Source organism: Dreissena polymorpha, chromosome 6 (genome assembly GCF_020536995.1).
Source record: "Dreissena polymorpha isolate Duluth1 chromosome 6, UMN_Dpol_1.0, whole genome shotgun sequence".
NCBI classification, from domain to species: Eukaryota; Metazoa; Mollusca; class Bivalvia; order Myida; family Dreissenidae; genus Dreissena; species Dreissena polymorpha.
Window position 1 is genome coordinate 8,383,615 of NC_068360.1, and position 25,109 is coordinate 8,408,723.

General features: G+C 36.3%; 2 protein-coding genes and 1 long non-coding RNA gene across 3 annotated transcripts in view; 2 read left to right on the plus strand and 1 right to left on the minus strand.

Annotated features, from left to right (window-relative positions):
• The window catches only part of LOC127833648 (propionyl-CoA carboxylase beta chain, mitochondrial-like), a 56,531-nt gene that overhangs the window by 4,259 nt on the left and 27,163 nt on the right, over positions 1–25,109 (plus strand). The window contains exons 3-7 of the mRNA XM_052359038.1: positions 3,995–4,063; positions 4,329–4,385; positions 5,712–5,825; positions 9,360–9,420; positions 12,329–12,420. Coding sequence (XP_052214998.1) covers positions 3,995–4,063; positions 4,329–4,385; positions 5,712–5,825; positions 9,360–9,420; positions 12,329–12,420 — 393 coding nt within the window. The remainder of the gene's footprint in view (positions 1–3,994; positions 4,064–4,328; positions 4,386–5,711; positions 5,826–9,359; positions 9,421–12,328; positions 12,421–25,109) is intronic.
• Positions 14,807–23,247, plus strand: LOC127833651 (uncharacterized). Its single transcript, XR_008027529.1, has 3 exons — positions 14,807–15,163; positions 15,462–15,607; positions 23,012–23,247. It is a non-coding gene; the product is annotated as an uncharacterized LOC127833651 (long non-coding RNA).
• On the minus strand, positions 17,303–21,689 carry LOC127833647 (uncharacterized). Its single transcript, XM_052359037.1, has 2 exons — positions 21,505–21,689; positions 17,303–20,343 (listed from the first exon to the last, which is right to left on the minus strand). The coding sequence occupies exon 2, from the start codon at positions 19,049–19,051 to the stop codon at positions 17,315–17,317; it is 1,737 nt and encodes a 578-aa protein (XP_052214997.1). The 5' UTR covers positions 19,052–20,343; positions 21,505–21,689; the 3' UTR covers positions 17,303–17,314.

Sequence of the window (25,109 nt, forward strand, 5' to 3'; positions counted from 1 at the left end):
GGTTTCGAAAAATGCTCATAACTTCTATGTCCCTTGAGATATAACCTTCATATTTGGTATGCATGTTTTTATGGACAAGGCCTTTCCATACGCACACATTTTTTGACCCCTGTGACCTTGACCTTGAACTTAGGGTCTGAGTTTAGGTTTCGAAATTTGCGTTTAGGTTTCTAAAAATGCTCAACTTCTATGTTCCTTGAGATATAACCTTCATATTTGGTATGCATGTGTATATGGACAAGGCCTTTCCATACGCACACAAATGTTTACCCCTGTGACCTTGACCTTGAACTTAGGGTCTGCGTTTAGGTTTCGAAAACTGCGTTTAGGTTTTGAAAAATGCTCATAACTTCTATGTCCCTTGAGATATAACCTTCATATTTGTATATGCATGTGTATATGAACAAGGCCTTTCCATACCCACAATTTTTAGCTCATCTATTTTTTGAAAAAAAATTATGAGCTATTGTCATCACCTTGGCGTCGGCGTCGGCGTTGGCGTTGGCGTCGGCGTCCGGTTAAGTTTTGCGTTTAGGTCCACTTTTCTCAGAAAGTATCAATGCTATTGCATTCAAACTTGGTACACTTACTAACTATCATGAGGGGACTGGGCAGGCAAAGTTAGATAACTCTGGCATGCATTTTGACAGAATTATGTGCCCTTTTTATACTTAAAAAATTAAAAATTTTGGTTAAGTTTTGCGTTTAGTTCCACTTTTCTCAGTAAGTATCAATGCTATTGCATTCAAACTTGGTACACTTACTTACTATCATGAGGGGACTGGGCAGGCAAATTTAGATAACTCTGGCAGGCATTTTGACAGAATTATGTGCCCTTTTTATACTTAGAAAATTGACAATTTTGGTTAAGTTTTGTGTTTAGGTCCATTTTATTCCTTAAGCATTAAAGCTATTGCTTTCATACTTGCAACACTTACTAACTATCATAAGGGGACTGTGCAGGCAAAGTAATGTAACTCTGACTGGCATTTTGACAGAATTATGTGCCCTTTTTATACTTAGAAAATTGAAAATTTGATTAAGTTTTGTGTTTAGGTCCACTTTATTCCTACAGTATCAAAGCTATTGCTTTCATACTTGCAAGATTTATGAACTATCATAAGGGGACCGTGCAGGCAAAGTTATGTAACTCTGACTGGCATTTGAACGGAATTATGGGCCCTTTATACTTAGAAAATTGAAAATTTGGTTAAGATTTATGTTTTGGTCCACTTTACCCCTAAAGTATCATAGATATTGCTTTCATACTTGGAACACTCACAAACTATCATAAGGGTACAGTAAAAGGACAAGTTGCATAACTCTGGTTGTCATTGTTACGGAATTATGGCCCTTTTTTGACTTAGTAACTTTTAATATATGGTTAAATTTTGTGTTTCGATCCACTTTACTTCTTAAGTATCAAGGCTATTGCTTTAAAACTTCAAATACTTACATGCTATCATGAGGTTACTGTACCTGGCAACTTTAATTTTACTTTGACCTTTGAATGACCTTGACTCTCAAGGTCAAATTATTAAATTTTGCTAAAATTGCCATAACTTCTTTATTTATGATTAGATTTGATTGATACTTTGATGAAACTACTCTTACCTGACATACCAATAGACTCCACCCAAACCATCCCCCGTGCCCTCCCCTCCCCCCCCTGCCCCCTCCCCCCCCCCAATTTTTTTTTTTTTTTTTTTTTTTTTTTTTTTTAAGATCATCTCACAAATGACCACCACACCCTCACACTATACCCCCACCCCACCCCCCCCCACCCCCACCCCCCCCAATTTTTTTTTTTTTTTTTTTTTTTAAGATCATCTCACAAATTACCACCACACCCTCACACTATACCCCCCCCTCCCCATTTTTTTTTTAAAAAAATGGTTATGTTTGAAATACCGTCCAACCATCGCACCCAAACCCACCCCCCCCCCCCCCCCATCGCCCCCCAACCCCCCCCCCCCTATTTTTTTTTTTTTTTTTTTTTTTTTTTTAAGATCATCTCACAAATGACCACCCCACCCTCACACTATACCCCCCCCCCCCCACCCCCCACCCCCCCCCATTTTTTTTTTTTTTTTTTTTTTTTTTTTTAAGATCATCTCACAAATTGCCACCACACCCTCACACTATACCCCCCCCCCCTATTTTTTAAAAAAAAAATGGTTATGTTTGAAATACCGTCCAACCATCGCACCCAAACCCCCCCCCCCCCCCATCGCCCCCCCCAACCCCCCCCCCCCCCCCCTGATGTTTTTTTCTTTTTTTTTTTTTTTCGCTTTTTTGGAAGATAATGTAATAAATGTCCACAACCCCACACTATACACCCCTCTTCACTCCACTCCTCCCTCCTTTGTGATTGAAAATGAGAGTCCCTTCACCTTTAAAAAGAAAATAGATGAGCGGTCTGCACCCGCAAGGCGGTGCTCTTGTTTTTACTCCTGTGACCTTGAACTTGAACTTAGGGTCAGCGTTTAGGTTTCGAAATCTGCGTTTAGGTTTTGAAAAATGCTCATAACTTCTATGTCCCTTGAGATATAACCTTCATATTTGGTATGCATGTGTATACGGACAAGGCCTTTCCATATGCACACAAATTTTGACCCCTGTGACCTTGACCTTGAACTTAGGGTCCGCGTTTAGGTTTCGAAATCTGTGTTTAGGTTTCGAAAAAAGCTCATAACTTCTATCAAGCGTTTATAGGGGGCATAAGTCATCCTATGGTGACAGCTCTTGTTCACAGAGTTATGGCCCTTTGAAATTTTCCATTAACTGTACATATAGTGCAATTCTTGTCCAGGCTATTTCTCAGCAACTAATTACCGGAATTCAATGAAACTTTATGGGAAGCTTCACTACCAAAAGGAGATGTGAATATTATAAGCGGGTTCTGGTCGGATGATTTTTCACAGAGTTGTGGCCCTTTGAAATTTTCCATTAACTGTACATTTAGTGCAATTCTTGTCCGGGCTATTTCTCAGCAACTTATGATTGGAATTCAATGAAACTTTATGGGAAGCTTCACTACCAAAAGGAGATGTGCATATTATCAGCCAGTTTTCTTTGGATGATTTTTCACAGAGTTATGGCCCTTTGAAATTTTCCATTGTACATATAGTGCAATTTTTGTCCGGACTATTTCTCAGCAACTAATTAATGGAATTCAATGAAACTTTATGGGAAGCTTCACTACCAAGAGGAGATGTGCATATTATCAGCCGGTTCTGGTCTGATGATTTTTCACAGAGTTATGGCCCTTTGAAATTTTCAATTGTACATATAGTGCAATTCTTGTCCGAGCTTTTTCTCAGCAACTTATTACGGGAATTCAAGAAACTTTATGAGAAGCTTCATTACCAACAGGAGATGTGCATATTATCAGCCGGTTATGGTCGGATGATTTTTCACAGAGTTATGGCCCTTTGAAAATTTCCATAAACTGTACATATAGTGCAATTCTTGTCCGGGCTATTTCTCCCCAACTACTTACTGGAATTCAATGAAGCTTTATGGGAAGCTTAACTACCTTGAGGAGATGCGCATGTTATTTGTGGGTTCTGGTTAGATGATTTATTTAGAGAGTTATGGCCCTTTGAAATTTTTAAGTTGCTAAACCATCCATCGTATTATTTTGTCCAAAGTTATGCCCCTCAAGACGTTTCCTTTTATCTGAATATATAGTGCAATATTGTGAAAAAAAACCCTTTGGGGAGCATCACCCGTCTCCAACGGTTTCTTGTTTTCTGTAGTTTGGGAATTTTTACTTTGGAATGGGCTGAGCCTAGGCCCAAAATTTGTCCCCAAAATACCTCAATTGCATGTTGTCATTATTTTGTGTACTGGCCTGAATAAAATTTTAACGGCCAACCATAGTCTTTATCTTTAACAATCGAGATATTGCAGAATTCTTTCCAACTATTATAAAAGTTCAAAGTACTAGGCATTAAAAATGCTAAATCATTAAGCTTTCATCCTCTTTCAGTATCCTGGTGACAGCGTTGTAACAGGCAGAGGAACCATTAACGGTCGCATGTGCTTTGTCTTCAGCCAGGTGAGAGATACTGTGTGATGTTCGTACCGAAATCATTGTACTTGGTTATGTGAATGTATGCGCTCTTAACTTAATATTAATATTAGTAAGACAAAAAGAAAAAATGTTTGTAACGATTTATTTCATTACCAAAAAAATATTTTGACACATGCCCCATTTTTATTTTCCAGAAGTTACCAATAAAGTCTGTCAAGAGTAGTGCAGTATGATATAATTTTACTGGTATAATTCTAGCAAATTATGTTGTATCTTGTTCCGTTTGCAGGACTTCACGGTGTTTGGAGGCAGCTTGTCTGGGGCTCATGCCAAGAAAATCTGCAAGGTATGTAACCCTGCAAGGTATGTTGTCTTGCAAGGTATGTTACCCTGCAAGATATGTAACCCTGCAAGGTATGTAACCCTGCAAGGTATGTTACCCTGAAAGGTATGTAAAACTGCAAGGTATTTAACCCTGCTAGGTATGTTACCCTGAAAGGTATGTAAAACTGCAAGGTATGTAACCCTGCAAGGTATGTTACCCAGCAAGGTATGTTACCCTGTAAGGTATGTAACCCTGCAAGGTATGGTACCCTGCAAGGTATGTAACCCTGCAAGGTATATAACCCTGCTAGGTATGTAACTCAGCAAGGTATGTAACCCTGCAAGTTTATGTAACCCTACAAGGTTTGTAGCCCTGCAAGGTTTGTTGCAAGGTATGTAACCATGCAAGATATGTAACCCTGTAAGGTATGTTACCCTGCAAGGTATGTTACCCTGCAAGGTATGTAACCCTACAAGGTATTTAAACCTGCAAGGTATGTAACCCTGCAAGGTATGTTACCCTGCACGATTATGTAACCCTGCAAGGTATGTTACCCTGCAAGATTATGTAACCCTGCAAGGTATGTAAACCTGCAAGGTATGTTACCCTGCAAGGTTATATTACCCTGCAAGGGCACCTGAAACTTTGAAGAACAAAACAGAAAAAATATGGAAACATTAAAAAAGACCATTAATTCATGAAAGTTTATGTAATTTCATCAAAGTTATATGGCTGTTTTTAATACAATCTGGAGAGAAAATATTACCCCTCCCTAAATAATCAGAGTTAATAATGTTCATAATCAAACAAAGCACAGCAGAAAGTTTCAATCCATGGGAAAATGTAATTGTACAAATTAAATTTACATTTTTGGAACAAAACCAGAATTTTGTGACACATGTAGTTATGCAGAGGCATCTTCAAACCAGTTTTAATCAGTCATGGCCTATCACACTGTGGCTACTCATGTTAGTATATGGTCAGACCCCACTTTCTATAGTCTTACCCCAAGAGTACTCTGACCTGTTTCCTGCATACCCTTAAAGTTCACTGTTGATATAAATACCTGAAAATAGTTTTGATGACCTGATATCTGAAAAATATTGTAGCTATTTGAAGCTTTCCTCTACAAATGTGTATGTTATTCCAGTTACAGTATTTCATACATTGATGGAGAAGATGATTTTACGAATAGTTCATTGCTCCAAAAAATTAAGTTTTCTCTGGGAAAAGGGGGCTCAATGCATGTGCGTGAAGTGTCGTCCCAGATTAGCTTGTGCAGTCTGCTTTTACGGACATTAAGCCTTGTTATCCCATACCAAGGGTGATATTGATTTATGATGATAGATCATGGACCAGGCTATGCTGGTGGGTGCTCCAGTGATTGGACTCAATGACTCTGGTGGCGCTAGGATCCAGGAGGGAGTCGAGTCACTCGCTGGATATGCAGACATCTTCCAGGTAGTACAATACATTAAAAAAGCAAGGATCAGACCAGGTTTTTTTATGCTTTGTAAAAAAAGCTGTAAAACAAACCCATTTTCTAAGCAAGCAGAATTGCTAAAAAATCCCCCTCCCCTCCAATCTTTTGTTTTTAGAAAGAAGTGTCTAATATTGATAATATCTCAATTTTATGTCGAACATTTGACAAAGTAAATAAATATAATTTATATTATTTTTTTCCAAAATGGCCAGGAAAGGGCCTGATGTGACAATATTTGTTGATACAAAAAATTGCAATTTGGTCCATTTTGTTGGAAAAAAACACCAAATTTGCCATTTTATGGATTAAAAATATCCCAATTTGACAAGTTCCCTTTTCCCAAAATAGATAGAACATTCCCAGCAGACTTAAATACACTTCAACACCGTTATTTTGAAGTCGTCAGGACCGTTAAAAAAACTTCGATAATTCAAAATAAACATTTGACAGTTGACTTCTTTGATTCTGTAATAATAAAACGTTGTGGAATTCGCATGGTTCTGTTACACGCTACTATTAATAATTGTTTTACTTAAAAACGTAAACTAGTCAGATGGCAATAGATTTCTACTTGTAACAAACGAAGGAATAAAACGATTCTTGTTCTTCTTTTTATGTTTTCTCTAAGTACAGAACATATTAAATATAATGAATTTGCACTTATTATCAGAAAATATAACATATAATGAATAGCACAAATTATCAGACCATATTAAATATAACGAATAGCACAAATTGTCATACATGTAAATACAGATGAATACATTTTCGGAAATGTATTTACATTTTTTGAAAATAAGATGCGATGTCTCTCTTAAAACTGGACTTAGCAGCACTAAACTGGACACGTGTAACATATTTCTCCAATGTGTCAAGGACATTGAAGCACTCACTTCTGCCCGTGTTTGCTCGCAGAAGGTAGAGTTTATATAAGATGAATTTCATTGGACCACATTTACTCAGACCTAACGTGACACTTTAATTTGTTACTAAAGAATGCAAAACTACATAAATAGTAATTATCGGCTTTTGACGACATTATAAAATTAACATCTACGCGCAGACGACAAAGTAGTTATTATCAGCTTTTGACGGGCCACGTCCAGACGACAAAGGTGTGAAATTTTGCTTAGCGTTTTGCAGCTTTGACTTCGGATTAAAGATTGATGATAAGGTGGGAATTATATTGTCGGGACCGACAGAATCACTTCAAATTAACGATTATTTAGGTTTAACGAAGTTCGGATTAACAATGAAATTTTACATTAAACAAAGAAGAACCAAATTCGGGACCGGAAAAATACTTCGAAATAACGGAGACTTCGGATTATCGGTGTTCGAAATAACGGTGTTGAAGTGTACATTGCCATATTACAATGCAACACAAGTACAATATCTTTAAAAGGCAGTGATCTGTTGTTATATTTGCGTTTTAATACATTTTTAGTCCTTCACTGGTTTCACCAGAGGAGACTTGTGGTTTGCGCTCTGTGTGTCCGTCAGTCTGTGAGTCTGTCACACTTTTCTGGATTCTTTGATAACTTTAAAAGTTCTTAATATTTTTTTATGAAACTTGGAGCATGGATAGATGGAAATATGGACATTATGCACGTCATTTCATTTTGTTCCTACGTCAAAAATTCTTGTTGCTATGGCAACAAATAGACTAGAAATACTGCTGAAAATGGTGGTTTTCTGGATTCTGCGATAACTTTAAAAGTTCTTAATATTTTTTCATGAAACTTGGAACATGGATAAATGGCAATATGGACATTATGCATGTCATTTCATATTGTTCCTATGTCAAAAATTCTGGATGCTATGGCAACAAATAGACTAGAAATACTGCTGAAAATGGTGGTTTTCTGGATCCTGCGATAACTTTAAAAAGTCTAAATATTTTTTCATGAAACATGGATAGATGGCAATATGGACATTATGCACGTCATTTCATTTTGTTCCTACATCAAAAATTCTGGTTGCTATGGCAACAAATAAACTAGAAATGGCGCGGCAGAGGCCGACGCGTATCCCCAAGCCGCATGTTTGACCCAAGGGCGCCCCAGGGTTGATCATGGGGCCATGCATAGTTGAGATTGACTGTATTGTCATAAGAGAAGTTCAGTATCAATTAGAAGTGAATGGGTGTAAAAATAAAGAAGTTATAGTAAAAGGCAATTTTGGGAGGGTGTGGCCTATGTGGGCGGGGTGCCCCAGGGTTGGTTATGGGGCCATGCATAGTTGAGATTGACCGTATTGTCATAAGAGAGGTTCAGTATCAATTTGAAGTGAATCAGTGTATTAATGAAGAAATTATAGTAAAAGGCAATTTTGGGCGGGTGTGGTCTATGTGGGCGTGGCGCCCCAGGGTTGGCAACGGGGCCATGCATAGTTGAGTTTGACCGTTTTGTCATAAGAGAGGTTCAGTATCAATTTGAAGTGAATCAGTGTAGAAATGAAGAAGTTAATGTAAAATAACCTAAATTTTTTTTATAGTAAATGGATTTTTTTGGTGGGTGTGGCCTATGTGGGCGGGCGCCCCAGGGTTGGGATTGGGGCCATGCATAGTTGAGATTGACCCTAATGTCATAACAAAAGTTCAGTATCAATTTGAAGTGAATCCGTGTAGAAATGAAAAAATTATAGTAAATGGAAATTTTTGGTGGGTGTGGCCTATGTGGGCGGGGCGCCCCAGGGTTGGGAATGGGGCCATGCATGGTTGAGATTGACCGTATTGTCATAGGTGAGGTCCAGTATCAATTTGAAGTGAATCGGTGTAGAAATAAAGAAGTAAATGTAAAATAACCTAAAAAAATGAGTGATAATTTCTGACGCGGCCCCACCCCAACCCCTATAACTTTTGACCCAGGGGTCAGATCAAAATTCCAAATAGTGCACCGTCGCACATATGCTCATAGCTACCATGTGTGTAAATTTCAAGGTTCTAGTGCTTTTAGTGTAGGAGGAGATAGTGGCCAGGACGGACGGACAGACGGACGGACAGACGGACGGACAGACGGACGGACGGACGGCGGAGATCACCACAATATCCCCACCTTTTTTTCAAAAAGCGTGGGGATAAAAAAATCTAACAATGGTGGAACTTCTGACAATGGTGGAGCCGGTAGTGGACATTTATTGCTTGGCAGTAGTCTTGTTCGTTAGGGCTTTGTCAGGTATTGAGTTGATCTAAGGAAAAGGACTTGTATTACTACAAATCAAACAACATATTTACATCGTGAGACTATTTTCAACAAATCAAACTGATCAGCAACATTTACCATAAAATATTTCAGTTATGATATTCATTTTCTTTTACACATTAATTGTTTGATTAACCAACCTCATGTAATAATGTGTAAAATGACATACAAATTGGCATTGTATACTGGCAATCTGTTAGGATCCGCTGGACTTAGGAAAAGTGTAAGTGCATGTAGGTTAAATGACAGCAGTAAGTCTTATTAACATTCAGAAAAAAATTAAAAGCAGACATGTTTGTCATATTTCAGAGAAATGTCAATGCATCAGGCGTCATCCCACAGATCTCTCTTATCATGGGACCCTGTGCTGGTATGTAAAACATATGTGTCTTAGACTTTTCAATTGACATTTGTCAGAAACATAATTTGGCCTGCCATTCTGTTTGTTATCCCCACGCTTTTTGAAAAAAAGGTGGGGATATTGTGGTGATCTCCGCCGTCCGTCCGTCCGTCTGTCCGTCCGTCTGTCCGTCTGTCCGTCCGTCCTGGCCACTATCTCCTCCTACACTAAAAGCACTAGAACCTTGAAATTTACACACATGGTAGCTATGAGCATATGTGCGACGGTGCACTATTTGGAATTTTGATCTGACCCCTGGGTCAAAAGTTATAGGGGTTGGGGTGGGGCCGCGTCAGAAATTATCACTCATTTTTTTAGGTTATTTTACATTTACTTCTTTATTTCTACACCGATTCACTTCAAATTGATACTGGACCTCACCTATGACAATACGGTCAATCTCAACCATGCATGGCCCCATTCCCAACCCTGGGGCGCCCCGCCCACATAGGCCACACCCACCAAAAATTTCCATTTACTATAATTTTTTCATTTCTACACGGATTCACTTCAAATTGATACTGAACTTTTGTTATGACATTAGGGTCAATCTCAACTATGCATGGCCCCAATCCCAACCCTGGGGCGCCCGCCCACATAGGCCACACCCACCAAAAAAATCCATTTACTATAAAAAAAATTTAGGTTATTTTACATTAACTTCTTCATTTCTACACTGATTCACTTCAAATTGATACTGAACCTCTCTTATGACAAAACGGTCAAACTCAACTATGCATGGCCCCGTTGCCAACCCTGGGGCGCCACGCCCACATAGACCACACCCGCCCAAAATTGCCTTTTACTATAATTTCTTCATTAATACACTGATTCACTTCAAATTGATACTGAACCTCTCTTATGACAATACGGTCAATCTCAACTATGCATGGCCCCATTACCAACCCTGGGGCACCCCGCCCACATAGGCCACACCCTCCCAAAATTGCCTTTTACTATAACTTCTTTATTTTTACACCCATTCACTTCTAATTGATACTGAACTTCTCTTATGACAATACAGTCAATCTCAACTATGCATGGCCCCATGATCAACCCTGGGGCGCCCTTGGGTCAAACATGCGGCGTGGGGATACGCGTCGGCCTCTGCCGCGCCATTTCTAGTTCAAGACTGTTTTTCCAAGGATGTAAAGGATGTAAAGTTAATAATGTCGGTCTCAGGTAAATCAGGGCTAAATGCTTTGACCCTTTACCACTTAGATACGTATTTTGAAGCATTTGTAGATTTTGAGCATTTGTAATCCCTTAGAAAGTTAATTTTCTAAGGGACTACAAATCAACAATCAAGTTAATTTAATTCAATAACTTTCTTACTTAATTCAAGTTGTAAAGGCTTCATTTTCAACCTTTAGATACTGATGAGCAGCAAACAGCATACCACCTGAACAGACTGCTAGTTATTCAAAGCTGTTCTGGTTTTATGCTGGTTGCAAAACTACTAGCCTGTGCAATCCACACATGATTATCTGTCACACATTTTTCTGCTTTTATGGAATTTTGTTTTTAAATGAAGTCTCTTTTAAATGAAAATCCAATATGGACAGGCTGATCAGCCTGTGCAGTGCAGTGACGATACTTTACACACATAAATTAAGCCTGTTTTTTCCCGGAGATCGACTCAAATGCTATGGATTTTGTAACCACAAAATAACATGCATGCACTTGTTATACAAGTTTACTGAGGTGGTGACAGTGTAATAAATGTGATATTTTTTATGCTCCCAGTAGTGTGGCATATGGTAGTCAGACTGTCCGTCAGTCCAGTATTTCAATTCCAGAGTTTTATCCTTTTAGATATTTACCTGATTTCTGGTATGCAAGTCTACCTGCATGAGTTACAGATTGTATTCTAGTTTCGTTCCAGTCTATCAATTTTGGGCAAAGATATCAGCCTTTTAAATAGAAAATAATATAATTTCTGTCTACAATAATTGATGTCCAGACTTTTTTTGCTAATCACTTGCAGATATTGACCTGATTTTAATTGAGTATATCTGCATGACTTTCAGATCACGGTTGAGTTTTTTAACTAATGTGAAGTTTTGAGACAAAAGTGGAATGAGGGGGCATCTGTGCCATTTGGACAAAATAAAATTTCTTTCCACTATAGTGGGGGACATATTGTTTTGCCCTGTCTGTTGGTTTGTTTGTGTGTTTGTTTGTTCCAACTTTAACATTTGCAATAACTTATGCAATATTAAAGATAGCAACTTGATATTTGGCATGCATGTGTATCTCATGGTGCTGCACATTTTGAGTGGTGAAAGGTCAAGGTCATCCTTCAAGGTCAAAGGTCAAATATATAGCTTCAAAGCGGCGCAAAAGGGGACATAGTGTTTCTGACAAACACACATCTTGTAATGGATTCTGTTCAATTCCAGAAAGTAATAAGGAAACATATATCATTGAAAAGATACATCAATATTTTCCTGCGTAAAGGTCAGGGTCATGTTTATATTGGCGAGCTATACCCAACAGTTTGGACACATCTGCTGAAACATTTGTATTATAAATCTGTGCCTAAATCTCATACAATTCACTTATAGAAATAAACGCTCAAAGTTGTAAGCTGTTGGATTGGTCAATATAGTGAGTTAATATTGACTTTGAGACAGAGAGCATTCATAGTCTTAATGCCTGATGCTAAAAATATGAGCCTTGCTGTAGAAGAATAGGGCTTAATGCATGTGTGAGAACTTGATTTTTGCTAAAAAGAGATGACCTTTTAATGAAAAATACCATAAAAGCAAACTGTTGTCCCTGATTTGCCTGTGGGACAACACTTTATGCACATGCATTAAGCCCCATTTTCCCAGATCAATCCTCATTTACTATTACATCGACAACCTCGTTGCAGGTGGTGCTGTATACTCCCCGGCCCTTACTGACTGGACCTTCATGGTCAAGGACACCTCCTATCTCTTCATCACTGGACCTGATGTGGTCAAGGTATGTACTTGTGTTGATCACTGACAGTTTTTCAGTTATAACAAGTGTCATGTGCTGTGCAGAGTTTGCATTGTAAATTTTTAGCTTGTTGCCACTCTAGAAGCCACAGTTTTGACTTATTCTTGATGACTCTTTGTTGGTATGTTTATATTTACATATCCGCATTTTGTCAAATAGGCTTAAAACCCAGGCTGAGAAGTCAAATCATGGAAATACCTTGTAATCTTTCTAAAAGCCTCCTTTGTGATTTAGTGATAATGAAACTTGGTCAAAATGATAGTCTTAACCATGTTTGTACAAAGCTAACATAGGGTCAAGCGGGTTTTAAAACCATGTCACCTGGTATAATCCTGTAAAAAAATTGGTGTTACTGTAGAAGGCATAAGTATTTATATGCAATAATAAATGGATATTGTTTTACATTGGAAAGAATGTTGATATTGATAATTGTAAGGACTCAATGTTGATAAAACAAGGTCAGATTTGTATGCCCCCAAACAGGAATTAAGAATTGCAATGGTCAGTCTGTACGTCTGCATGTACGTCAAAAAGCTTGTGTTTTTAATTCTTCCACTGGGGGTTGGTGTTGCAGTGGGCAATTGACCTCATTTGCTACAATTTTTTGGCAGAATTATGGCTGTTTGTGTGTTTTTCTATTACATGTTTATAAACATAATTGCCTGAAGCTTGTGTTTTGAACTCTAACTACTGAGTTGAGCCCTGTCAAAGTTTTTAAGTTGAATAACCCAAATGTGTACATGATCACAAAGAAATGAATTTTTGTCTTAAATATGGCCCTTTAATGATTTTGGTAAGATTATCGCCCTTTAGGCCAGAATTTTTTAATAAAATGGTTTTCGGACCCGCTGACTCCAATTTTTGACAAAACCAAAAACAAACAAAAATCTCGATTTTTTCGGATGCCAAAAGGTGGCTTTTAAACATGAAATGCGTGCCGGGTTTTAGAAAAAGTTCAAACAAGTTATAAATTATCATAACAAACACAGTTTTAATTACCCCCATTAATACATGAACATCCTTCATCATGTACATGTGCTGGAATTTACCAAAAGCTACGCCATCATTGTTTGTTCAACTTCAAGAACGCTACAACGCTTTCATCAGCAAAGTCTGCTAATTTCCCAATAATTATGCAACCGTCAAATGAAATCCTGAATAGAATTGTAAGTAAATATTTAATTATTTCTATACAATTTTATAAAATTGATAGTATTAAAATGACTAAAAATTAATATGAAAGCAATAAGAAAAGAAGGATTTTAATTTAACAGGTACTCGAAATGCCAAACCCATTTAGGCCTATCAACTTTAAACCTTCCGTATTTTACGCACAAATACGGTCATATTTTAAAGAATAAAATTGTATGTGTTGTTTAATGCAGTTGTAGTTAAGAATTTGTGCATATAATATGTGTTTTTTTGTTATTTTCAATGGGTACGAAACTTCGGTTTTGTTTCGAACTGGTTCGTACCAAAAGTTCAAAAATCGCAAAATCAACAGTTTTAAAAACGATTTCAAACCATGAATGTCCAAATAAAATAGTCAAGTTTATGGAGGTTATTATCGGATTAACGGCTCCTTTATGACATTGAACTATCAATTATGTTATCCTGGGATAAACTGTCACTCACGAAGATCAATAATTATAACGATTACTAGGGACGCTATTTCTTTAATCAATACCATGACAAAAACACATGTTAACGTGTTTCAACAGGCATTTGTGAGTATTTATGTTTAACTGTTCCATTATTATAATGTTCTGGGAACATTATTTTTATATATATATTTTATATTTTAATTAAGATACCAACTATTTCTGAAATCAAAAGTAGGTCTTTCACTCGATGTACTATATTTCGGATATGTTAAAATTCTGACATATAAAGATAGTGATATTTATGTGTTGATTTGTTGTATATAGTTTGTAAAAATATATTTTGTGTTCAGACAACAAGAATGGATGGTAGCAATTATCCTGGGCATTTCTATCAAGAAATAGATGTGAAAAATATTCATTTAATTGAACCTGGAAATCAACCACCACAGCTAACAGAAAACCTTTGAACAATAGGTGTTGTTGTAGAATTTGTGAAATTTGATAATAAACGGAAGTTGATGTATATCATGTCCAAATGACAAAATGTAACTGTTTAACAATTTGTATTGAGATGCTTTATTTTCTGATGTTTGATTCATTTTTCCTTGCAGATGATGTATATTTGTGTGATTCTAGGTTTTAAAAAATAATTCTGAAGCATTTATGCAGCATACTGTTACATTATTGTTAATGTTATTATATTATGTTGGTTATCTAGTTAATCAAGTGGAAAAAATGTTATTTATATAAAAATAAAGCTTATTTAGACTTATGAAGGTACTTATTTATGTATTAACATACTTCTCAAAGTAATAAAAATATAGTCAATGCCATTATTCATTAATGTAGTAAGGTTCTTTAAATGATTGTCCTTATTAATAAAGTTGGAATTACCGGCGGTTTTCACACCGCGATAAAGTGGCGACAACTTTTTTATGTCCCCCACTATAGTAGTGGGGGACATATTGTTTTTGCCCTGTCTGTTGGTTGGTTGGTTGGTCTGTTGGTTGGTTTGCGCCAACTTTAACATTTTGCAATAACTTTTGCTATATTGAAGATAGCAACTTCATATTTGGCATGCATGTGTATCTCATGAAGCTGCACATTTTGAGTGGTGAAAGGTCACGGTCAAGGTCATCCTTCAAGGTCAAAGGTCAAATATATGTGGCCAAAATTGCTCATTTTATGAATTCTTTTGCAATATTGAAGATTGCAACTTCATATTTGGCATGCATGTGTATCTCATGGAGTTGCACATTTTGAGTGGTGAAAGGTCAAGGTTATCCTTCAAGGTCAGAGGTCAAATATATGTGACCCAAATCGCTTATTTTATGAATACTTTTGCAATATTGAAGATAGCAACTTGATATTTGGCATGCATGTGTATCTCATGGAGCTGCACATTTTGCGTGGTGAAAGGTCAAGGTCATCCTTCAAGGTCAGAGGTCAAATATATGTGGCACAAATCGCTTATTTTATGAATACTTTTGCAATATTGAAGATAGCAACTTGATATTTGGCATGCATGTGTATCTCATGGAGCTGCACATTTTGAGTGGTGAAAGGTCAAGGTCAACCTTCAAGGTCAAATATATGGGTCAAAATTGCTCATGTAATGTCACTTCTGCAATATTGAAGCTAGCAATTTTATATTTGAAATGCGTGTGTATCTCAAGAACCTGCACATTTTGAGTGGTGAAGGGTCAAGGTCAAGGCCATCCTTCAAGGTCAAACATCATATAGGGGGACATTGTGTTTCACAAACACATCTTGTTTTGGCCTGTGAAGCCCCTGAAAAGCGCTTTATTATGCTGTTTGTATTTGTCTACGGTATTGATTGTTACTGGACGATAAACTATTAAATTTTTCTTTTAAACCTCAATAGCTTATTTGTTGTTTGGTGAGATAAAGTATTTTTAATGCAAAATATGGATTCCTTGTGAACAAAACAACAGAGATGGCAAGTTTCAACTAAATGAGACAATTAAAACAAAAAAATAAATTCAAATGATAGCAAAATGAAAAAAGTTATTTTGTTCCACGCACGAAGTCCGCAAAACACACAGGTACTATGACCAAAATGCTCAGCAAAAAAATCACCAAGAAGTTTATTATGGACAAGTGAAAAAAATGCATAACTTTTGAACCAGTTAAGATATTTTTAAAATTCAAACTAATTTAAAAACTGCACATCAAGACCTACAGTCTGATTATGAACATTTTGCACATCAACATGTTTGAAAAAAAATCACTGTGATTGCTTAGTAAAAAGAACTTTATACCATAACATTTTTAAAATGAGTCACCCATCTTTTTTTTTTCTTTTTTTTCTGTCCTCCTACCCGACACTTTTAGACACAAAATCCGAAAACCATTTTATTAAAAAATTCTGGCCTTATGTGTTTTTCCATTAGAGACTATATATTCCATGTTTGTGTTTTTAACACTTTTGTAACTACTGGTTGAATCTTACTCAAAACTTTCACAGACGAATGACCTAAATATGGTGATGATTGTACAGAAAGGAATAGTGACTGCAACCAGATTTGTCTGAATAATTGCACTTTGTCGTTTGGTCTGCTGTATAATATATAGTTGATTTGTCTGTGTCCAAACATGTGTTTTGGGGGCATAAGTGTCTATGGCATGTTTCTAGCTCAAATGCCAATTTAAAGGCTATATCCATAGTGGCAGATTATTTACAAAAAGGAACATGGTTCTCTTTTTAAAATGACGCTCTCGGATGATGCGACATGTTTATTACTTGCGTCAATTCTAAATGCAGCCTTAAAAATTAATGATCTTGACAGGTTTTAATTTTGTTTTTGGGTGGCATTTTGACAGTTGTTTGGATGGTTCTACTCGTCTTATTCAACCTTATAGTTCTTGCATAAAGCAGAGAACCAGTATGAAACACATATACTAATGACGTTTTATGACGTAGTACACATATAACCGGTGTTACAGTAAAAATCACCTTTTGCGTTCCGATAAAATGCAGACCAATTTGGGCCGTGTTAAGTATTGACAAGTATCTTTCATATTTTGTCTTTCTTGAGAATCAATATGATTTTTAGACGTGATATTTTTGTCACGTGCGCTTTTGGTAATTTTAATGCGCAAATAACGCAAAACGTACATGAAAAATTATCACTGGTCATGGGGCAGTTTTTGTATAAATGTGGCTCATATAATTACATGTATCCTGTTCCATGAAATACAAAACACCAAACATCATTTTTAATACATTTTATGGCAATATTAACAAATATTCATTTAATCGTTTGTAAATTCTTTTGAACAACTTTATCAAAGACGTTTCGCACAATTGATTCATATTTTAGTATAGAGTTGTCATGTAATAAATTTGTATGGTTACATGGTGCGTCAGTGTCAAACATTTTGGAACATTTTCTGTAGTGGTGAATGAAGGCTGTCTCTATAGGAACATCATATATGTACAATGATTCTTTTGTTGAGAGATTTGACACGTGGTGAATACCCATTTCCTCGATCAAGTCTGGTTTCACAATTAATTTAGTCCTTGCCAGGCTGAAACTCGGTTCTCGATATAAACTCTTGAAATAGGTCATTTGTATTTGGCCTTGACCTTTTGTGATATGTCCTGAGGTTAAGTTTGCAGAACTGATGTCATAATCTGGATTGAAGAATGCGCTGATGAACTTGAAAGCTGCGATTTTTGTGCGTGTAGATTGTAATGCATTTTCAAAGTCTTGTTCGATTTCTTCGATCATTTGAGGGAAATCTTTGTGGAATTTTGGTACAATCAGTTCATCAATGTCAAGGAATGCCACATAATGAAACTTGTTCTTTGTTCTGTGCAAACAGTCTTGCACTGCAAGAATTTGCCCATGATACCAAATGGCCTTGTCAACATTTTCTGGAATGTCCCAGGTAGATACTGTCAAAGTTTTTTCCATTTCATAAAATTTTAAAATGTGAGACACTTCCTTAGTGGTTGAATTCATGCTATAGATATAAATATGGTCCACTTCTAATACCTTCTGCATTTCAACAAACTGAATAACACTAGATGTCTTTATATCTCCAAAAATTGGTGGCACGCAAACTGCAAACATTATTTCCCTATTAAGGGGCAGCAACTGCTGTTGTTTGGAAAGTTTTGAAACAGCTGGATTGTTTCCCTTAGAAAATAAATTAAAAATTGTTGCTGTATTTTTTTGGCCAAGAGTTGAATGGGAGTTATTTCTGAATGCAAGTCTCTGAGTCTTATACAAATTGCCATGAATAATGTTCACACAAACAGGTACACTCAAAATTGATGACGATTTGTCTATAAGGTTCTTTAATGTTTGTAAGTGAACTTTTCTGTATGCTAAAAGTCTGTTTAGGTCGGAAGATGTTAAATTCATTGTGTACGTTACTCCTCCATAGGCTTTCGCATGGTTGTCACACATTTCATTCTTTGTAGCCACTGCCCAACTGTGTGGGTCTTCATTAATGGACCATACAATTGAATCATCTGAGTCTAACTTGGAAACTGTTAAAATTCTCAGCACTGATATACTGTCATTAGAACTGTCCCTAAGCTCTAAGTAGGCAGAATATATGTAAATTTCATTACTCATTAGCTGAAAATGTCTTGCACAATCCGTATAATTTGATTGGGGTAAACGACTTTTGTTCCCATGCATTTTCTTAATGGATTGCAACATTTTCTCAGATACTAATATACTGTTGTTATGCACCTCTTCTCTAAACAAAGATGCCTTGGATATCATATTTACAATATCATGTTGAATGGATTGATTTGCAGTTGCATTCTTTCTTTTCAAGACTTCCCTAATAAGCCTGTGACTTGAGTGAATATCGTTCATGGCATCTCTGAATTGTTGCTCTTCAATCCATTTGAACTCTGACACATTGTTCCAGATATTGTCCGTCCATTTTATTACCTTCAACAATGTTACTCCATAAACCACCAACATGCATGTCAGTAACATCTTTACATCCACAAGGCAGGTCATTATTGATTCTTTTCACTTCCTGGATTTTAAGGCGAAAAAATACGACTACACCAGGTTTCACATTGTTCAACCATGAACTTGGTAGTGCAAATGTACACTTGTATCAATTTGACACGCAAGTTTTATAAAAAATATATGCAACCTCTTCAGTACTTATTTGTTAAACCAACCTTATCTTATACTGTATATTTATGTGATCATTTGATAAGACAAATGCCTTAAGGCAAGAAACCATAACATTTGTGTTTTTAGGTAAATAATAACTCATACCAGTAATAGAAAATGGTTTCACCCAACATCTTAAAGTGAAACATACATACAAGTAACTTTATACAATACAGCCTGGTATTTTACAAGCACATGATATTATTTATTAAAACAAATGACGCTGTACATATTGCATGACCTTATTTGATCGTCAATGCAATATTTTTAGAGTTTCTAAGAATGTTGTACACCTGTATTTGTTGTCTCTAAATTTCCAACACATGTATTTGTAATTAATTTTTTTATCTAGAAATAAAAAAAATGGAAGTGTCTGAAAACTTAAAAGCAATTTTGGTAATATAGAAGTTCTTCAAACAGTTTTTTGTTAACCTATATCCAATCATATATATATATGGTCATCTGAAACACATCTCCACCAAAAAGCACACCAGCAATGTATGAAAGCATGCTTTCCTGTTTTCGCATCTGTTGCCTGACAATATTGACTCAGGCAAACATTCACAATGCAGACCGGACACCACATTCATGTCAGGGACTGTCTTATCAATCATGTCCCAGGAGCAGTTCATGACCCTCAGATCAGGGTCAAAACTAGCATGATTGACAGCTGTGGAGGAGGATGTGAAATCTATCCCTTTGATCTTTAGAACCCTCTATCTGGGATCCACATCATCAGGCCATCCATCAAACTCACTAATTGGGCCCTTAATTAGGGGCAAGTCAGTACCCTGCCATCAGATGCTACTACCAGTAGTAGTTGATCTTGTTTTGATGCTCTTAGTTTTTAAACTTCCTCCACTATCTGAGGATTGTCCTTTGATGCCAAGTATGTTCAGCCTCACTGGGACCCTTAATAAGTCTACTGGTAGCTTAATTCATAGTATCTGAAGCTGACTGTCATCAAAGTGTTCATTCACCATATCAGTATTGTTATTTATTCAAGTGGATGCTGAGTACTATCAGGGGGGCAGTAGAACAGGGCTCAGTAGGGTCCCTCTTATCAGATGCCTTCTGGGTATGCTGAATGGCTATCTCAGTTGTTTTACTGTCAGATATTTCTTGACCTGAAACATGATTCAGATTGCAGCTGTTTGTTCGCTATGGGGGCACAGAGTTGCATAGATATGAGTCTCCCTCTGGCAAAAGGGGGTTAAAAGCATTTGGGCAGTAAAGTGTAGACCCATGTTAGCCTGTGTACTCTGCACAGGCTAATCAGGGATGAGACTGTCTGCTGTTTTTGAAAAAAAAATATAAAGGGAGTCTCTTCTTAGCAAAAAACCAGTTGATGGAGAAAGTGTCGTCCCTGAGGGATAAGTTTGCACAAGCTAATCTGGGAAGACACTATGCACATGCATTAAGTCCCGTTTTCCCAGAATGAACCTCATATTGAAAGTTGTCTTCATGATGCTGTGCTTCATTGTTAATAGATTGAAAATGGTAAAAACTGCAATTATCTGGTTGCTATTATTTCATGCTTATATAGTTTACATGTACTGAATAATAAATATGAATTTGAAATAGGTATTATTATTTATTTTTTATTGTAAATATAAAAATAACAGTCCAATTTTGATTTGCTATTATATCCTGATGAACATGGAAAATGAAATGGCTATAGAATCGACTAATAATTTTGTGTTGAATAGTAGTTTTACAATATATTTTCCATGTTAAATACACTGTACATTTTATTAAATAATTACATAATTATTGGAACTAAGTCAGACTGTCCCCTTTGTTGCTACAGCAGGGTGGACTATCATCCCCCAAGGAACAACATTTTCTGACAACAATTCCTAATATAGAAAATGGATTAAGGGGTTGAAAAAGAGCTTGCTTTGCTGCACATATTATTTCAATGACTGTAGGTCTTGGTGACCCCACATTTGGGCAGATAATAACCCAAAGAGGCAGGACAAACACTTCTATCTTCCAACGCCTATTTCATTTAATCCTCAGTGATGTAGGGTGTATATGTGTCCATCTTCTATTGCCATATTAAAGCTTTATATAAAAAATTGCACATGCACAAGTCATTTGTTTTACTCATTCAATAAATTAATAATTTGATAAAATAAATTGATGGAAAGGGCCCAGCAATAACCACTGCATAAATTTAGAGTCTCCTTGGTTAAAATGTGCTCACATAAGAGCACTAATTTAGAAATAATAATAATACATTTATTGTATAATAAAAAAATAATAATTAAAAATACACTACTTACCATTTCAAATAATTCCAAACAACTGTTAAATTCTTGAAAACTTTAAATATACAGTTATGAGTTGATTTTGTAGATTTTTTCCATTAAAAAAATAATGCAGCCTGATCAATCCATCATAGATACAACACACCCTTTGTATTATGACTGAGGGAACAATTCTAGTGCGAGACCAACTTGCCAGTTTGTCTGATCGATCTGTTGGTTAACTTTATCAGAGGGCTTATCAGTCTCTGGAATATATATTACCCTATGTACCAGTCAGTGAAGCCAGTAGTTGTATCTTGTAAACCAGTCACAACTTGGCTTTAAAAAGTGATTTGTCAGGTGTAGAAAGTATTTTATGCTGCTTTAATCATTTGTGTGTTAAATAATTTTGATACACTCATCTTTTTTTCTGGGATCTACAAAATGACCCTCTTGCCCATTGCAAGTAAGACTGATACTGTACTTGTGTCTGTCAAAAATTTAGGCAGTGACTGTGAATTCAATACATTATGGTCACCTCTAAATTGACAGCTTTTCCCGTTGCAACTATTTGTATTTCAACTACACTAGTAAATAATCCCATGGTATTTATACAAGTGCTGGGTACTTCTTTATGGCCATTATCGAACCCACTACCTGTAGGATACTAGTCAGTCCCTCTACAAACTGACAAATATTGAATTAGAGCATAATTATATTACAGGGTGTTTTTTTTGGCCCGATTTTATAGCAGAAATTCGGCTAATATTCTCAATCGCAATAAGTATCCTTTTTTCCCAAAATATGCTAAACAAAATCCGAATTGGGAAAAAAACGCTAATGACATCAGCTGTTTCTATTCATCTTATGTTGGAAATTGAAAATAGTTTGTAACAGTACCCATAATGCTTTGCTGTACATTACACAGGTCAGTGTGCCCTGGAAAGGACACAATGATCAAACATTTACTTCATCATACTGGAATATAGCTATTGGTAACTTCATTACTTATTTGCACCTTGTATCATATCTGTGCTTGACCTTTTTATGTCCCCCACTATAGTAGTGGGGGACATATTGTTGTTGCCCTGTCTGTCTGTTGGTCTGTTGGTCTGTCTGTCTGTTTGCGCCAACTTTAACATTTTGCAATAACTTTTGCTATATTGAAGATAGCAACTTCATATTTGGCATGCATGTGTATCTCATGAAGCTGCACATTTTGAGTGGTGAAAGGTCAAGGTCAAGGTCATCCTTTAAGGTCAGAGGTCAAATATATGTGGCCAAAATCGCTCATTTTATGAATACTTTTGCAATATTGAAGATAGCAACTTGATATTTGGCATGCATGTGTATCTCATGGAGCTGCACATTTTGAGTGGTGAAATGTCAAGGTCAAGGTCATCCTTCAAGGTCAGAGGTCAATTAAATGTGACCAAAATCGCTCATTTTATGAATACTTTTGCAATATTGAAGATAGCAACTTGATATTTGGCATGCATGTGCATCTCATGGAGCTGCTCATTTTGAGTGGTGAAAGGTCAAGGTCAAGGTCATCCTTCAAGGTCAGAGGTCAAATATATGTGGCCCAAATCGCTTATTTTATGAATACTTTTGCAATATTGAAGATAGCAACTTGATATTTGGCATGCATGTGTATCTCATGGAGCTGCACATTTTGAGTGGTGAAAGGTCAAGGTCAAGGTCATCCTTCACAAGGTCAAGGTCATCCTACAATGTCAAACATCATATAGGGGGACATTGTGTTTCACAAACACATCTTGTTCCATTTTGAGCTGTGTCATGCGAAAATGAATCTTATGTCATATGGGGCTTAGCTTCAGACCCATCTGAGCATTAGTGCAGTCAGGTCAGGTGCTACCCTGTCCCCTAGAAAGTTATGCAAGGATTTGTGCTGTCATTGGCGGATGTACATGGTACCCCTGACCTGACTTTGCAAATGCTATGCATATGACATAAGCCCCATTTTTGCATGATGTGGATCATATAGCTAATAGATTTTTTTTTCTTATTTGCTCTCTGTATCATAACAGCTCTTGACAATTTGAGATTTCTAAATACAGTGGTTTTCCATGAAATGTAACATTGTAAGATGAAACAAAGACAACAGCTTGTTTTTATGGACAACTTTGATACGTATTTTCAAGCAATTATAGTCCCTTGGAAAGTGATATTTAATTTAAGGACTTTCTTACTAGATTTTAAGGCTTCATCTTCAAACCTTAGATACTGTTAAGCAGCAAAGAGCATAAACCTGAACAGACTGCGAGTGACTGGCAGGCTGTTCTGGTTTATGCTGTTTGCAATATTATAGCCATTTTCACTTTGCTTCTAAGTGAGAGAGGGTTTAAAGAGCTTTATATATTTTAATTTTCTCAAGTGAGAAATCAGGCACGCTTGTTCATATCAATTAATGTTGAAGTGTAAGAAATGTTTTGAACACCAAACAAGTTTTTTACTGCTGAGCTACATAAAATGTTTGCCTCTCCTTTGACTGGCATTTTGTTTTACTGTGTATGATAAGCCATCAGGCTGGGTTGCTGAATCTGGAATGCTTATAAGCAGATATAAACCTGGCAGCCGCCAAGTGTTGAATGATAGGTTGATATCAAACATTTCAAAATATGTTATCAATTCCTGGTATCAAATTCACAGTGGGGGGAATATGTCTGGAGTTTATATCCCATCATTTCAAAATGTTGTAGTGTTGTATGTTATATGACCTGCAAAATGTTGAGCTTGCTGTGTGTGGTTTTATACATGTAAATATTGTTACCATTTGCATGCATTTGGTTTATTTTGACTGTTTTCTTAGATAAAATAATGGACATTTCTTGATTTTATTTAAAGCAGTTCCATAAAAATGAAATCCTAAGTCCGTTCATGACCGTTTCCAAGTTAATGACCAATATATAAATAAAAACATGGAGTTTAAGTCTACAAACATGAGAATTAAAACTATTTTATTAATAACGCTTGTCTATAAAATCTCATTTAATATAACAAATATTAAAACTAAGAAAGTTCATAGCACCTATTAAACATGCACAGGAGTGAGATTATGAGAGAGGTCAACAGACAAGCTGATATTTTCTATATAAATACATTCTAAGGACAAACAAATAAACACAAAACAGATGCTGAAAATCATTCCAGGAATATGCCCAAAATTTTGTTTGCAGTAGTGTTTACTGGTATATGAAATTGACTTACAGGCGGTCTGCCATATTTCTTGGTGTAGCAAAAGTTCATGTTTGTATACGGGTAAGGTGTCAAGTAGTCTTGTTAAATAAAAAAAACTGATGCATGATTCTATCAGTATACTTTAATGAGTTGTATGTATATGTTTCTTTTGTGCGCTATGGCTTTGGTATGCTTGATGGTTGTATGTTTCTTTTATTTAACTCTTTCCCCCATAAAAAGCAAAGTGAAAATGGATTTTGCAACCAGCATAAAACCAGAACAGCCTGCGAGTAACTCACAGTCTGTTCAGATTTTATGCTGTTTGCTGCTCATCAGTAACTAGAGTTGGAAATGAAGCCTTTCAAACTTTAATTTTAGTAGGTATTAAATTTAATGTAACTTTCTAAGGGACAACATATGCGTTGATATTAAAATACCTT